The sequence below is a fragment of the Anopheles merus genome, chromosome 2R (genome assembly GCF_017562075.2).
Source record: "Anopheles merus strain MAF chromosome 2R, AmerM5.1, whole genome shotgun sequence".
In the NCBI taxonomy this organism is placed as follows: domain Eukaryota; kingdom Metazoa; phylum Arthropoda; class Insecta; order Diptera; family Culicidae; genus Anopheles; species Anopheles merus.
In genome coordinates, this window is record NC_054082.1 from 33,487,224 (window position 1) to 33,503,386 (window position 16,163).

The 16,163-nt window shown below is 50.6% G+C and overlaps 6 protein-coding genes across 10 annotated transcripts in view; 3 read left to right on the forward strand and 3 right to left on the reverse strand.

Annotated features, from left to right (window-relative positions):
- The window catches only part of LOC121588106 (cytosolic carboxypeptidase 6), a 31,667-nt gene extending 21,355 nt beyond the window's left edge, over window positions 1-10,312 (forward strand). The window contains exons 2-6 of one of the 5 annotated variants that reach the window (XM_041905724.1): window positions 4,752-4,817; window positions 8,275-8,768; window positions 8,837-9,205; window positions 9,296-9,611; window positions 9,693-10,312. In XM_041905724.1, the coding sequence (XP_041761658.1) occupies window positions 4,752-4,817; window positions 8,275-8,768; window positions 8,837-9,205; window positions 9,296-9,611; window positions 9,693-10,312 (1,865 nt within the window). Of the gene's footprint in view, window positions 1-4,751; window positions 4,818-6,841; window positions 7,292-8,014; window positions 8,087-8,274; window positions 8,769-8,836; window positions 9,206-9,295; window positions 9,612-9,692 lie in introns of those variants that run through there. The other 4 variants (XM_041905723.1, XM_041905726.1, XM_041905725.1 and 1 more) reach the window with 4 other exon arrangements.
- Window positions 4,998-7,926, reverse strand: LOC121588113 (histone H3.3A). Its single transcript, XM_041905735.1, has 3 exons — window positions 7,815-7,926; window positions 6,128-6,409; window positions 4,998-6,017 (listed from the first exon to the last, which is right to left on the reverse strand). Exons 2-3 carry the CDS (start codon window positions 6,407-6,409, stop codon window positions 5,889-5,891), a joined length of 411 nt encoding a protein of 136 aa, XP_041761669.1. The 5' UTR covers window positions 7,815-7,926; the 3' UTR covers window positions 4,998-5,888.
- A 7-nt stretch (window positions 10,313-10,319) lies between the features above and the next one.
- Window positions 10,320-11,366, reverse strand: LOC121588111 (NADH-cytochrome b5 reductase-like). Its single transcript, XM_041905733.1, has one exon. It carries the CDS (start codon window positions 11,346-11,348, stop codon window positions 10,320-10,322), a length of 1,029 nt encoding a protein of 342 aa, XP_041761667.1. The 5' UTR covers window positions 11,349-11,366.
- Window positions 11,367-11,495: 129 nt separating this feature from the next.
- LOC121588116 lies at window positions 11,496-14,264 on the reverse strand. The gene is made up of 3 exons (XM_041905739.1): window positions 14,113-14,264; window positions 13,366-14,042; window positions 11,496-12,312 (listed from the first exon to the last, which is right to left on the reverse strand). The coding sequence occupies exons 1-3, from the start codon at window positions 14,171-14,173 to the stop codon at window positions 11,596-11,598; spliced, it is 1,455 nt and encodes a 484-aa protein (XP_041761673.1). The 5' UTR covers window positions 14,174-14,264; the 3' UTR covers window positions 11,496-11,595.
- On the forward strand, window positions 12,658-13,333 carry LOC121588115. The gene is made up of 2 exons (XM_041905737.1): window positions 12,658-13,099; window positions 13,173-13,333. Exons 1-2 carry the CDS (start codon window positions 12,943-12,945, stop codon window positions 13,238-13,240), a joined length of 225 nt encoding a protein of 74 aa, XP_041761671.1. The 5' UTR covers window positions 12,658-12,942; the 3' UTR covers window positions 13,241-13,333.
- An 895-nt stretch (window positions 14,265-15,159) lies between the features above and the next one.
- LOC121588112 lies at window positions 15,160-16,151 on the forward strand. Its single transcript, XM_041905734.1, has 2 exons — window positions 15,160-15,846; window positions 15,926-16,151. The coding sequence occupies exons 1-2, from the start codon at window positions 15,297-15,299 to the stop codon at window positions 16,066-16,068; spliced, it is 693 nt and encodes a 230-aa protein (XP_041761668.1). The 5' UTR covers window positions 15,160-15,296; the 3' UTR covers window positions 16,069-16,151.
- Window positions 16,152-16,163: the final 12 nt, after the last annotated feature.

Sequence of the window (16,163 nt, forward strand, 5' to 3'; positions counted from 1 at the left end):
ACCGGCCCGTACGACGGACGTATTGTAATCCCGTTGTTATTGTTCTATAAGAGTACTAATTTATGTATTATATTGCATTGTAGATAATAAATTCATACCATTTTAACAACACAAAAGAATTAAAAGCCTCCAGGGGATTGCCTTTAAAAAACCTTGAGTGACACGCACGCTGGAATTATTATGTATCCTCAAAATCATGATACTGTAACCGGGTCAAATAAACGAATTCTATGAAAAGCTTGCAAAAATTCTTACAAATTCAACATATTAGCAGTTTTCTGTTATATCCATGTCTAAAGTAAATATTACATAAGGTTGATAATATCTGAACATTTTCGTTGGAATTAAGTTCATTTTAACTGTTTTCATAGCATATTAGCTCCTTATTACGTGATTTCATTAAATACCCTACTCATCTATAATACCAAGGACACCGCGTGCTATTTACCTCTCACAGTCTTGTAAGATATAAATTGACCTTCATTATCTACATTATCCACTTTAAGTTGGCCTAGAAGGCACGTTAAGGGGGCCTAAGTTATTCTACTCGTATTGTGGTACCATCATCAAGGATAACCATAGTCCCCGGAAAATAATTATCGCATTATTATGCCCATCGTCGTTTGAACCAAATCAAACAAGCGTTTCATATCCTAAAAATAACATTTTGATACAATGTTGCTATCAGTAATTGAATTCCTCTTAAGTGGGGATTATTCCCCTTTAATGTGAGTTATTATTGCAATTTGTTAGTTTTTGCGCTCAACATACCAAAGCACATGTGTTACCTCTCCTCTGACATGATAATTGTATCAGCAAAGGATTCATCATAGCGAATACTTAAAGTGCTTCAGTCCGAACGTGTGCCTCAGTGACGCTGCAACATGAAGGTGGTTGTTTGTGCCCTGTTCCTGCTAGGACTTTTAACTCCAACTCGATGTTTCTCTCGAACTCAACTGATCGAAGAGTTTCTGGAGCAGCGTTCCATTACCAGCCTGCTGTTACTTCACTGTGTCCAGGAGCCGGTTGATCAGGATGTGATCCGCATCGCCTCAGCCCTTCGCCAGTCATTCCATGGCAGCGTGTACTACCTCGACGTGACCGGCACCCGCTTTCAACGGCAGTTCCAATGGCACATGTTTTACGAGCGCTACAAAACGGCTATCACTCTCAACCTGGAATGCTCCGGAATGGAGTCGGTGCTGAGTCACCTGTCCGAGAATGCCTACTTCAATGGTACCTTCCATTGGCTTATGTTTGGTGGACGCAACTTTGAGCAGGTGACCTGTTTGCTGTCGGCTCAGAACATTAACTACGATGCCTCCATCATGCTTGTGTTTGATCGTGGCGATCGTGCAGATGTTCCCAGGATTTTCGAAGTGTATGATGTACGGGGGACCGTAAAGCGCCGTGGGGGCCGGGTTAGTTTCGAGCTGTTGGGAACAGTTTCTTCGTTGAACCAGCTGCCCAAAAGACGGGCTCGCAGCCAGGACCTGGAGGGCATTGAGCTGTGGACAGCGCTAGCGGTGAGATGGAGTCTTCTTGGTTGGAAAATGTTTGGAGGATCTAAATGCTGCTTCCTCCTCTTTGTAGACCATTGACAAACATCAGTCACAACCATTCATCGAGTATCTCAACACTGTAAAGAGACAGACAACTTACACCGCAACCATACACAGCTATCAGCTGGTGAAGTTGCTTGAGATGAAGCTGAATTTCAAGTAGCTCACCTCTCTTCCTGGAAACATGCATTTTTCCTAATAGAAGGATCTATCCATGGTCCATCTCTCTCCAACAGGCTCATAGTGCTATTAACCGAAGATTGGCGGTTTGATCTGATCGGCAAAAACTCGTCACGAGGCATAGTGGGTCAGCTACAAACCAAACTAGTCGATTTTGTAACCACTCCCTTTGGACTCACTACGGAGCGGATTGCAATCTTCGAAAACACCATCGAAATAGCGCACGGAACGTACGAGTCTTATGGGGACACTACACTGCACACTGTTATCTTCATCTCTTACTCTCTCTGTCCCGCAGCTTCTACACCGTGTTCCGGCATCCGAAAAGCTTGAACAATAGCAACATTTTCATGCTTCCGTTCGCGACCATTGTTTGGCTTGCTATTAGCCTGATCTTTGGCGCGGTGGCATTATTGATCGCGCTGTTGATCGTCTGCATTCACCGGACAGGTCGCAGTAGATCAACTCTCGACTGGCTGGTAGAACAGTCGCTGCTCGGTACGCTGGGAATGGTGTGCCAGCAGGGCATCCACCATCGCATCATTACGTGGAGCTCGAACCGAGTGCTGGTGCTGGTCGCGATGTGCTCCTCGATGATCCTGTTTCAGTTTTACTGCTCGTTCATCGTGGGCTATCAGCTGATCACACCGCCAAAGACGATCAACACACTGGAGAAGCTGGTGGACAGCGAGATACAGATGACGGTCGAGAACCTGAGCTACCAGCGTGACTTTTTTCTCGTAACGCTTAGGGGAGCGGGAGCATGGAGAGTTGGTTTTTTATACGACTGTTTGCCTACTTTTTTTGCAGCGTACCAACAATCCGACCGCCTTGAAGCTGTACGAAACGAAGATTCTACCCAACAGGTATGGAGGATTCGTTAACCTGTCGTTCGGTATGCAGCTGGTCCGGCAGGGCGGGTATGCGTTTCACTGTGAAACTTCGTACGGCAATGCACTCATCATAGGTGCGTGTCCGAACCTTAGGGGATCCGCCCACCAACAGAGCTTGACTAACCTTATACGGCCCCAAAACGCCTTTGCAGAAACGTTCACCGAGCGGGAAATCTGTGAGCTGCAGCAGGTCCAACTCTATCCCCAGCGTCCCGTCCATCTGCCCCTGGTCAAGGGCAGCCCGTTGCGGGAGCTGTTCAAGGTGAACCTGCAGCTGCTCAAGGAAAGAGGTCTGCTGGCGTACCATCACGCGCGATACTACACGCCCCGGCCCAAGTGCAACCAGCAGAGCAGTACACACACCGAGCAGATCCAACTGGCGGATGTGAGGTTTGCGTTTGTACTGCTGGCCGCTGGTATGGCCACCAGTGCAGCATTACTCGCGTCGGAGCTTGTGTTCTTGCGCGTTCGTACCTGGTGGCACGAGCGGCAGGTACGAGCCATTCCGGCGGGATTTCGTTGGCTTAATTAAACAGGCACAATGACGATGGGCGGAGTTCCCCTTCGATTTGGGATGTTTAACACAACATGCAATTGATCGCGAATCTCAAAATGGAATGAAACTGGCGTACATTCCAGCACCATATTTAACAAACTTCAGCGGGTAATCACAACATTATGAACTCGCCAGCAAATGTGTTATCCTTAGAAACTACCGCACACAGCACTACTTCTTTATCAAAACCACTTAATCGTTGACTACCCCGAACAAGCCCGTCGGAACACGTTGCATGTTAAACGCAAATACACGAGAACTAAACTTCAACGCTGCCGCTTATTTCGCTATTTCCCCCGAGAAAAAAAAGGTAAAACTTTCTCAAAATTGATTTCCAGCCAACACCTGCTCTACTCAGCCCGGCTGCAGCGACGGATCGGTGGTAACTGCCACATTCTACCTTTACTGTTTGATGGTAATCGTGCCGAGGCATAGGTTCGTTTATCCGCCACACGGTGTAAAGGTGCCGTTTGAAAACCGTTGCATCCGTTGCCACGCGTGAAATTTTGCAAGAAGGACGACGTACCTTGGTGGAGCCTCATTAGCTTTGACGCGTCGAGGCTTGGTTGGTGGTGTGCATCTGGGCGGTCGCTGCTCGGGCCCCCTAGAAAGGTTCATGCATTTCCACCGTTACTGCCCGTACACACCGTGACATCACGCACCCTCGCGCTCTTTCTCCTCTTCGATAGGCGCAATAGAATATTGCACATTATATTTGATAGACAGGCGAACGCAAACGAGGGGATTCCCATAACCCATAACGTCCCCAAGTGGGCCTGGTTCACCATCCCCGAGCCTACCCAAGTGTGGTTCCAAGCATAGAAACTCGCACGGGACCACGTGGCCAATATACGCAGCCATTACCACCCCGATGATGGTAATGGTGGTGTGTGCATGCATTATGGGCCTGCCACACTTCACACACACTGAGTGTGGCTGAGTCGCGTTTTGCACCCAACGTATGGGCTCCATCTCCCTGTAATGGCCCCATAAAGGAGGAGTGCGTATGTGCGGGTGAGTGTGCAGTGCGCCACACCTTTTGCACCAACATCTCCATCATTCCCATCTGTGGGGCTCCACACGGGTTAGAAGAGAAGGTTCTGCCTTCTTCAACTCCACCAAGAAAATGGGAGCTTTGGCCGTTGGGGATGGAGGTGCGGCTTTGAGATACCCCCGGGCAAGGCAAGACACACACACACACACACATACACGGTCGCTCGTCTTTGGTATGATTTCGATCTGTTGGAGAGCCTCAGTAAGTTGCACCCATTCGATCCCGACGGACCTCCGGTGCAAACATTCGAGAGCGAAGGATCATCGTCTAGCGAAAAGAGGAATAGTTGTTTTTGGGTGGCTCCTCGAACAGGCATACCTTGCCACCCCACCCCCCAGCATGAATCCGGATGCGTGTGATCCGCTCGCCCATACGAGCATGTATCAGCGGGCGGAAGAAGGTGTTGCCACTGCGCTAACATCAAAAAGTTCTAATGTAGTGTTTTGCCTTCACTGGCAAGCGCTCTAATACGTTTTGTGTTTGTGTTCTGTTTCATCCTTTTTCAGATAGTGACGACAGCGACGGTGAGGGAGGACTTGGAAATGTGAGTCGTGTAATCGTTCGACCCCCAGGTAAGTGCTATATGCTGTAGTAGTAGTAGTAGTAGTAGTAGTAGTAGCACTCGCTCCAAGGAAACGCTTTGAACTCAGGCTACAGTAAAATTTTAATTACTATTACACCTTCATCTTTGCATCATTTTTCGGATTGGAATTAGCTGACTGTATTTCAGAGAAAAGAAAGTGCCACCGAAATTAACCATCTAGAAAATGTATTTTTCCATTAAGATTTTATTACGAATTACTGTGAAAATAGGAGGGCCTCAATTATATACGGTTGACGAACTGCTAATAATTGTGTGTTATAATTAAGCCATTGATTGCCGGTACTATTTACTGGACACGCATGGTTACGGTTAATTTGCTTCGGAAACGCATCTCGCCATCCCAGGCAACGACAACTCAAATGCTTTCTTGCTCTGTCAGGTTTAGTGGTCTGTTGGACACAGCGAGAAAGGATGATTGTGTTCCCAGGGATGAAATACCGGGGTTTCCGAGAATGTAGTAATAGTGTTTGTGTTGTAAGATGAAGAGAAATGCAGAATATATCTAGATAATTGTTGTATTCTTTTTTTTGTTGTTTGCTTTAATATTATTGATAATCGTATGTTATTGTAATTTGCAACATCGAACGTTGTCCTATTTATTTTTCCAAATACTTATGAATGTACGGTTCAATCAATCCAATCAATCAATTGGCGACAGACAGAGCTGTGCGCCACATATACGTGCAATCCGCATCACCCACCTATCGCATCTCTTTCTTTTGCTGCCCATTTCAAGCTGATTTGGGAGATCGAATCTTGTTGGAAAATATGCAGCCAAATCGATCGAACGATCGTTTTCCGTTTTGCTGATTTATTTTTTTTTTTCATGTTTTATTTTTCAATGTTATGTGTTTTTATCAAAGTTCTGGTTCATCAAAGTTTGGGTTCAATGTTTATCAAAGTTCTGCTTTGCTCTCCTCCTCCTGCACCTCCATCCTTTCCTCCATCGCGCATTGTACGCATATGGTAGTTGCATCATTTTGTTTAAAATTATAATATAGTGTTTTAAGAAAATTTTATTACTAATCCAATATGCTTCTTAAGCACGTTCGCCGCGGATGCGGCGTGCCAGCTGAATGTCCTTCGGCATGATGGTGACACGCTTGGCGTGGATCGCGCACAAGTTGGTGTCCTCGAACAGACCGACCAAGTAAGCTTCGCTGGCCTCCTGCGGATGTGTGTGTGTTGTTGTTGGTTGGGGAAAATGGGTATTAAAGAAAGGTATTACTACGGAGGGAAGAGTTTTTTTCCCCGGCTGGCAAAAGAAACGGTTCCTACCTGTAGGGCGCCGATGGCGGCCGACTGGAAGCGCAGATCGGTCTTGAAATCTTGCGCAATCTCACGCACCAACCGCTGGAACGGCAGCTTGCGGATCAGCAGCTCCGTCGACTTCTGGTATCGACGGATTTCACGCAGCGCGACCGTACCGGGACGGTAGCGATGCGGCTTCTTCACGCCACCGGTGGACGGGGCGCTCTTACGGGCGGCCTTGGTGGCCAGCTGCTTGCGCGGAGCCTTTCCTCCGGTCGACTTACGGGCGGTCTGCTTGGTACGTGCCATCTACACCATATTCGTTAGCGAGGGGAATTCAATGAAAAATAAAAAAAAATAGTTTCATTAGAACAAAACACCAAAATCCAGTAGTAGAAACGAGTGGTGGTGGACCCGATACAACTTAATCGCTCCCTTTCTCTCTCAAACACGCGCTGAAATTCTCTCCCCCTCTCGCTGGGCATGAAAAAGAAGGCGGAAAACCGGTTTCTGCTTCTTCGAAAGTCAGCCAGCCGCTTGTGAAACGGGGCGACATGCGCACTGACGCTCCCCGCCAAAAAGCTCGAGAAAATCAATAACCCAAGCCAACCAACCAAACACATACTTTTCCTCGTTAACCACAAGCGGTGGAATTAATTCCAGCCCTATTCTTGCACGGTAAAGAAACCCCTAAATCCAAGATGTCGACTGCCCTTTATCTTAGTAGGCCATAACATTCAATCAAAACAAAAACATAATTCCAATATAACGCGGTGGTGTGCAGGAATTAAGAATAGAAAATAGGAAAATGTTTTAAATGATATTAACACGCAAAAGTGCAAAAATCGCTGTTTTAAAGTTGATTTAAATATCATAAATTAAACAAAACAAATATTGAAATTAAAGTAATGTTGTTTCAACAAAATAACAAAACAAAGCGAAAACAAAACAAAATTTATAATACAATCATTCTTTGTCCAGAAATTCTGCACGTTGCGTGTTGTTTAAATTTCATTTCATCAAAATTCACACGTACACACACTCGAACATTCTCTCAAAACAACGATTGCGCACAATACCTTGAACCGTTTTCCCGTCAAGCAAATGCAGTTAAATTGACGCGAAATTCAATCACACGAACACAACATAATTTTGTGCTTCGAATTGTGAGAAAAAGCAAAACTCCACTTGGTGGGTTAGGGGGGGAGAGGGGGGGGGTCGTCAACGCAGTCCACAATTGAAACGCATCAGCACCAGCGCTTCTCCAGACCCCTCCCCATCTACCAACTACTTCCAGCTTAGTATCGCTGCTCACACAACAAAATGGCGTCGCTGGCGGTGGAACATCGCGCGCGCGATCGAGGCACATTCAAAAATTGCTGCCCAACATCATGTTCATTCATCGCCACACCGTGTCAATGTTCAAGCGCGCGAGCCTTCACAACACATTGCGAAGCATATTACCAGCACACACACCTCGCTAGTGTCCCTTCTGCAGCCACATACACACACACACACCGATGAAAGGGTGAACGATTGCCAATAGAGTTTTCACTTTTCGCTTCACTCGGGGGGACACGAAGCGCGTTCTTTTCTTCCCGGGAATAACGCGCCTTTGGTTGACCCTTGTGGAGCGCTAGCGCTACCGCTCAGAGGGGGGAAGGGGACTGGCCCACCCATCGGGAGTGAGTGGGATGGGGGGAACACTGCTTACCTCTCTCTTGCTCTACCTGCTTTGTTCAACACACAACAATCGTAGTTCACACGGGCAAAAGTAGCTTCCGCTCGTCAAGAAGATCCAAGAAGTAATGACGTCTCTGTGTGTGGTGTGGCTTTTCCCGACCTGCAAGTGCGCACACCAACACCAACGTGCGGGGTGGGTAGATGGTGCTGTTTCGCTTGCGCGCACGCGGCACTGCCGGCGAGTGGGAGCGCTATCGTGCTCGCTCGCACTCTCCCGCGCTAAAACACGCATGCGTTTAGCAGGTGCAGCTGTGTTCTCAGCCCGTGTGTCTTTGCTTAGTTTTCGGCGTTTTTGTTTTTGAAATTCAAAAAAAAAATAACAGGAAAATGTATAAAATTTCTGTTTGGCGTGAATTCTATTTCAAACGAATTAAGATATAATGCAACTTCCCTCCTTTTGGTCTCTCTTTCTCTCTTCTTCCCCAAACCAGGACACAGTGGCAAAGCGAAACGGGGCCACCTGTGCTTCGATGCGGCGTTCGAAACGGGCAACCTCGGGCGGGTCGACCTAGTAGGCGAGTTCGAGTACGATCTGTTCCTGCGGCCGGACACGTGCAATCCGCGGTACCGCTTCTGGTTCAACTTCACCGTGGACAACGTGAAGCAGGACCAGCGCGTCATCTTCAACATCGTCAACATGAACAAGAGCCGCAACCTGTTCAAGGACGGCATGACGCCGCTGGTAAAGTCGACCAGCCGGCCCAAATGGCAGCGGCTGCCCCGGTGCGAGGTGTTCTACTACAAGTCGCCGGTGCACCAGAACCACTACGTGCTGAGCTTCGCGTTCGGGTTCGACAAGGAGGACGAGGTGTACCAGTTCGCGCTTACCTTTCCCTACTCCTACTCCAAGATGCAGGCGTACCTGAACGCGGTCGAGCTGAAGTTTCCGGAAGCGTTCGAGCGGTCCTCGCTCGGCATGAGCATCGTAAGTGTGGTGGGACGTTGTTTGGGGAACATTTCTACTTAAACACGGCGTTCGTGTGTTGTTTTTAGCAAAATCGCAAACTCGAGCTGATCACGTTCGACGACGTGAAGAAACCGGACAAGATGGACCCGAAGAACGTGATCCACATGGTCGTCATACTGGCGCGCATACATCCGGGCGAGTCGCCCGCGTCGTACGTGGTGCAGGGGCTGATCGAGTTTCTGGCCGCCGCCAACCAGCCCATCTCGAAGGCGCTGCGCGAGCACGTGGTGTTCAAGATCGTGCCGATGCTCAATCCGGACGGCGTGTTCCTCGGCAACAACCGGTGCAACGTGATCGGGCACGATCTGAACCGCTCGTGGAACCGGCTGTCCCAGTACACGCACCCCACCCTATCGGCTGTGATGAAGATGTTGAAGGAGTATGACAATTCCAGTGTAAGTCCGCTGGAGGGGTGGGAGATGGTAGGACGAGGGGGTTGGGCAGACCAGTGGGTTTGATATTTTCGCGTCTCACCTTCCGGGCAGTGCTATCAGGTGGACTTTGTGATCGATCTGCACGCCCACTCCAGCCTGACCGGGACGTTCATCTACGGCAGCACGTACGACAACGTGTACCGGTACGAGCGGCATCTCGTCTTCCCGAAGCTGTTTGCGACCAAGTGCGAGGACTTCTGCCAGGAGCACATGATGTTCAACGCGGACGACCGGAAGTCGGGCACGGCGCGGCGCTACTTTGTCGATGCGCTCAGCGACAACGTCAACACGTACACGCTGGAGGTGTCGATGTGCGGGTACTTCCTGAACGGGACCAACATTCTCACCCAGTACACGGAGGATGGGTGTAGGTGTAGCGCGCCGCGAGCAGCACACTTTTCTCTTTTACTGCCGCGCTGATCATCCATTCCGTCTTTTCTGCTTTCAGACATGCGAATCGGAAGAAACCTCGCCCGCACGTTTCTGGAGTATTACCGGTTTACCAACATTCTGCCCATCCCACCCGTCGACGAGCTGCGGCCGCGCAAGGGCCGGCCACGGACGCACCGCCCGCGGGCACGGTCGAAAACGCGCAGCGAGGTGCGGGTGCGCCCCAAGACGACCCGCGCGTACGCACCGATCAGCTACACGGACCTGTCCATCTGCTACGACAGTGCCACCTCGGAGGATGGGTCGCCGGTGCGGTACATGTACGGCCATCCAGGGCACGGCGGAGGTGGTGGTGGACTGCGGATGCGGCCCCACATCCACCAGGACCAGTTTTCGCTGTCCAACATACAGGCGGCCCGGTTCAGCAATCTCGACTTTTCCAGCGACTTCCGGCTAAAGGTGGGCAAAGGCAAGGGACAGGTGGGGTCGAACGCGCCGGAACCGAAGATGCCACCGATCGAGATGCTGAGCGTGCCGCCGAAACCGCACCTCACGATCATCGACTTTAACCAGCTGACGCGCGGCGGCCTGGAGGAGGCCACGGCCGGCAAGACGCTCGAGCGGGAGAAGGAAAAGATCCGCCGGCACACGGTCAAATCGTCCTCGCGCAAGGCCTAGACCGGTGCTAAAACGTGTAGCAATTTTCTATTTCCAACTTCTCCACGGTAGACTTAATAAAGCTAGTGAATGTTTCGGTACCGCAGAGTAGCACCAGCAGCGAAGGTTTGCCTTCGGCTAGGGGTCGCTGGAGCAATTTTTCGATTTCCGCCGCTGCTAGCCGCCGGTCGTGGATGGGTTCGTTGTAGCGGAGGCGAGCGGCGAGACACTTGCATCGCTCCACCCCGGCAGCAGCACACGCGCAGGTACGACGGGAAAGGTAGATGGCGTACGCGAAGTTCCAGTAGCCGGCCAGTGAGCGCAGTTCGTCCCGGAGCAGCACACCGGCAAGGTTGCGAAAGCATGCGCACAGCGTCAGCCGGGTCTCGTCCCCTTCGTCGTCGAGAATCGATCGCAGTGTGCTGTACACCGGCGCTATGGCAACGCCCTGCACGAAAGCGACCACATGGCGGTACCGATTGCGCGTCCACACGAAATCTCCATACACACCCTTCCACTCGGTGCACGATCCGGCCGACAGCGTTACGAGATGGTTCGTCATTTCACCGCCCGGTTCCAGCTTTATCAGCACATCGAAGGTGCCGCGCTCCTGGTCGAAGGCAATCGGTGTGTAGGGCCGGCTAAGGTACCGATCCTCTTCACTTTTGTCATGCTTTTGAAGCGATTGTTTTGCATGCTTCTCTCCCCCGGGCTGGACGGGATTCGCTTCCCACCAACGTAGCAAGGGGTTTTCTTCCGGATTCCGAACCGATTTCCGATTGTGCTGGTGGAGGACGGATCGAAGCGCTCGCAGCATTAGATGACATCCGGGAGGTACGATCAGCCGCTCGCGATCGTTACCGATAGCCGGAACGTAGCGAAAGCGAAACCGGAACACATTGTCCGCTGCCGGGGTAACGGACTCGCACAGGAATTGTTTGTACGTTCGATCGAACACGTTGACCACATCGGGTGGGAGCGTGTGTTTGGATGGTTTCACGTCCAGCACACAGTTGGTACAGCCGGAGCCACAGCAGGCCGGGTCTTCTTGGCTCATTTCGCACTGTCGGTCCGAAAGGACTGTAAAAGCTGTGTTCCATTTGACAGCTCTGTTTACATGCACACACACTTCGACAATGAGTGTGCTGACGCAACTCGACCACTCTACCAACACCCAAGGAGCTGGAAAAGAACTACCTTTCCATTAAATAGAAACAATGATTGACCGGAGTTTTATTAATTAATAACATAGTTTAAGTATGTACGCAGTTGTACGTATCACAAGTATTGCTTCCCGCTGCCCACTACACGCCCACCTTCCCCAGCGCCGAGTCCGTCTTCGGATCGGCGGTCACGTTCTGCACCGCCACGATCGTCTCGTTTATCGTCGTCTGCAGCGAGCGCATGTTCCGTATCTGCAGCAACCGCAGTATCTGGGCGGCCTTTTCCACCTCCCGTTCGGTGGGCGCGGGTGTCGGCGGTTTGCCAGCCGGCGTTCCATTACTACCGACTGCGGCGGCCCCAACCCCAACGTACGGTTGCCCGGTGATGAGCGGCTCCTTCAGCGCTTCCCTGTTCAGACAGTCGTGAATGACGCGGCCGGCCGCCCGCAGCGACACCAGATGGTCCGGATGGTAGGCTATGCCGAGCCGGTCGGCCAGTTTGCGCGCACCCTCCTCGAACTGGGCGTTGGTGAAGTCGAGACTGTCGAACGGGTTGGTCGACTTCACCTCCGGCGCGGTCGATTTCTTCTGCTCGGCCTCCGCCTTGCGCGCCCCGCTCAGCGGCCGGTACGTGTCCACGTTGTCCGAGTACTCGAGCCGGACGGCGTGCAGCAGCAGCCAGGTCAGCTGCTCCTGGCGCGTGGCCAGCTCGTACGGCAGGCCGACATCGGTCTTGTACTTGTCGTACGCCGCGTCCCACACGTCGACCGAGCCGAGCTGCTTCAGCTGCTCCCGGTTTTCGATCGTGTAGTGGCGTATCTTCTGGTCCTCCAGCCATGAGATCAGCGAGCGAAATTCCTTCGGATCTGCAAAGAAGCAATGGAAGGACGTTTCCGAAGGAACGGAGCGATTAACGGGCGTGTTGGTATGTGTGTGGGGCTGTGGAGGTCAAGCAACGCGATTCACCTACCATCGATATTGACGGGCTGGGTGCCGGTGTACTGCAGGGCAGCTAGATACCGTTCGAACATTTTCATTCGCCACGAACAATTGCGAAACAAATAAAACACCGTTGAGGGGAGTTGCTGTGTGTGTCTTTCTTCGCTGCGGGCCTTGTTTTGTATTGTCTGCGATACGTCAAATGGATTAATGACAGTTTGGGATTGCGTTTAGGAGAGGGAGTTCAAGGGCGCACCTTCTAGCCAAGATGAATAGAGAGGAACAATGCTACAGTTGAGAAAGCAAAACAAGAGAAAATTTATCAAAATCAAATCGAATAATCGTTTTTTGATGTGCCAATTCAATAATTGGTTCTAAACAACGAACAAGCTTATGATAAGGGCAATTTATCACAAAAAAAGAAGCAATCGCGAAGCGGCACTTGACAGAACGTGACTTGTGGCACGGTGACAACACGAACGAAAACAAACTCCTGCAGAGCAACATCTCCTAAAACCGGCCGGCATCCATCACGCAGAAGAACTAAAAATGACCGATTCCGTTGTTTCCAACCGACACAAGGACTGTTTACCCTGTCGCCTAGTTAGCGGATTCGGTGTAATCGGCATGGGCGTCTACATAGCAGTGCAGGCACAGAAAAGAACGAAACCGCTTGGCCGCTTCACCATGCTGGGCATTGCCGCCGGTACGTGTACTGAACGCTAACGCGAACGCTTTCCTTTAACGATTATGATAAACGAACATTTCTTTCCTTTCAGTCGCCGGCAGCATAGGCATTGCACGCCTAGCCGATGTGTACCCCTTTGGCGAAAGAGTGCAGAAATAGGTTTTTCAGTTTAAGTTGAGTTGAGTTTAGTATTAAAATAAAAGATCCTCCTTTCACCCCGAGCTCCGTTGTGTCACAATAAAAAAAATTTAAAGGAAATTGCCTACCAGTTACTTCATCCCCACCTTCCCCAGCTTCGTGTCGGTGCGCGGATCGGCCGTCACATTCTGCACCGCCACGATCGTTTCGTTGATCGTCGTCTGCAGCGTGCGAATGTTTTGAATCTGCAGCAGGCGCATTATCCTTGCGCACTGCTCCAGCTCCTCGTCGGCCTCCAGGCCCATCCCGCTGCCCTGCTCGATCGGGAACGGTTGCCCGGTGATGGGGCGCTCCTTCAGCGCTTCCCTGTTGTACGCACCGCTGATAACTTTGGCGGCCGCCCGCAGCGACACGAGATGATCCGGATGGTAGGCGATACCCAGCCGCTCGGCCAGCTTCCACGAGCCCTCCTCAAAGTCCGCGCTGGTAAAGTCAAAGCTATCGAACGGGTTCGCCGACTGTACCTCCGGGACGGTCGTTTTCTGCGACTCTTGCTGCAGCTTGCGCACACCGGTCAGCGCGCGGTACTGGTCCGCGTTGTCTGTGTACTCGAGCCGGATCGCGTACAGCAGCAGCCACGTTACCTGCTCCTGCTTCGACTTCAGGTGCTCCGGCACCTTGATGTCCTTCTTGTACTTTTCGTACGCCCGGTTCCATTCGTCCGGTGCGTTTACCTTCCGCAGCGGTTCCCGCTCGTCGATCGGCAGGAAGCGAATCTTCTGATCCTCCAGCCACATCATGAAGCAGCGGAAATCCTTCGGATCTGTGTACACGGGGGAAAAGGGGAATTAATGTGAAAATGTGCAAGCGGGTAGGACTGAGAACCAACTTACCATCGATATTTAGCTGTCCTACGCGAGGATACTGCAGGGCTGTAAGATAACGTTCGAACATATCACTGGGGAGCGATTGATGTTTGTCCTTTTTTTCTATTTCCTGATGGTATGGTGGAGATTGGCGTCCTCGCTTGTTTTGACAGTTCACTTTTTGTAAACAACTTTTTGTGAGCCAAGGTTTGTATGTGCAAAGGTATTCCCCGCAATGGCGCGAGATAGCTACAGTTTCAAATTCAAATTTAATTCAGATTTCTAAATGCAAAGCGCGGCATTATTTCAGTGTTATGATTTACTGAACATTATAAAAAATAAAAGCAAACTATATGTTCTTTTAAAAGATATGTTAAGTCTAAAAACGTGTCACTGTTTTTAATGACCGTTTTTTTTTGTATTACCCTTTGCTAAAACGGTTCATTTCTAGGGACTAGCACTCATCTTGCTTCCTTTTACTGTTTTATGGACTACGTTTCTTCTCGATGTTTTCTGCAGATTATCACAACCACCCCTAGACAAAAAAATATGAATGAATTCATTGGTCTTCCCCTCGGATCGAGTGGATGCATCATGCACAGCCCCTATCGGTCTCAAGTATATGGAGCAATTCTCTCTGTCCTCTGGCCAAACAACACCTCCTAACAATAAAACTAAAAATCATCCTCACGCGGTGCAGCACCGTTGGCCAAACGGTTCCTTTCGTTTTGCAAAGCCTGCGCGCCAACGTGCACAGTTTCCGCAATACTGATAACGATGATGTGCAAACAACGGGTAATAAACCCAATTTTCGGGCCTTATTAACATGACGCCATTGCCCCGTATTTCCCACTCAATCTGCAAAGCAAATTACGGTTATCATCAAGCAACGAATTTCGTGAATTCACACTTTCTTCCTTCCGGCCCTACGCTCGCAGTGTCTCGGAGTAATGCAAGGGAGGTAGTAGAGCACACAGTCTCCAATCTGAGGCTCAATTCTGAAGTGCTGTTTAGTTGTGAACAACCATAAAATCGATCGTTATCTCTCCAGACGCACATATTAAGCTAGCTGAGTTTGCCTTTCTTCTACAGTTGCAAAGATAACACGTTTGCAAAGCGCGCTTTAAAAACGTGTTACAACGCGCGTATTCCTCTCAGTCAAACATTGAACACTTGCCGAGACATTGCGTACAAACAAAACAAAAAACACCATGGCAGACCGATTAGCGGTTTCGGCTGCACTACTCTGGATCAGCTGTGCGCTTCTTGCCAGCGTCCATGGGCACGGTATGGCGCTGGATCCGATCGCGCGAGGATCACGGTGGCGCTGCAACCCATCCGCCCTGCCCAACTACACCGACAACGAGCTGTTCTGCGGTGGCTTCCAGGTGCAGTGGGGCACGCACAACGGCAAGTGCGGCGTGTGCGGGGACAACTACGGGGATGCACGGCCGCGTCTGCACGAGCTGGGCGGACCGTTCGGCCCGGGTGACATCGTGCGGCAGTACGTACGGGGAAGCGTGATTGAGGCGCGCATTCGGCTGACGGCAAACCATCGTGGCTACTTTTACTTCGATCTGTGCAATTTGGATGGTGGGACAGAGGATGAGGCGTGCTTCAGCCAGTACCCGCTGTCGTTGGCTGACGGCAGCAGGAACTGGTATCTGCCCTCCACGGCGGTGGGCGAGTATCGGATCAACCTGAAGCTGCCCGATTCGCTCACCTGCAGCCATTGCATCTTCCGCTGGACGTATGTCGCGGGTAAGTGTGCTTTTCCAGCAGCATGTGCACGGAGACACAGGAATAATCGGGGTGTGTTTGTGTGCTCATCAACTTGCAGGTAACAACTGGGGGTACTGTGAGGATGGAAGTGGCCGGCTTGGCTGCGGACCGCAGGAAACGTTCAAGACGTGTTCGGACGTGCGGATAGTCGCTTCGAACGATATCAATCCCAGCTTTGCATACTGCACGAAAGCGGTTTAAAACGGGATCTAACGCGAGCTTAAACTCTGTACAGCAATTGTAAACAAGTATAAACGAATAAAGGAACGTAGCTGATAGTTGAACTGTGATATTAT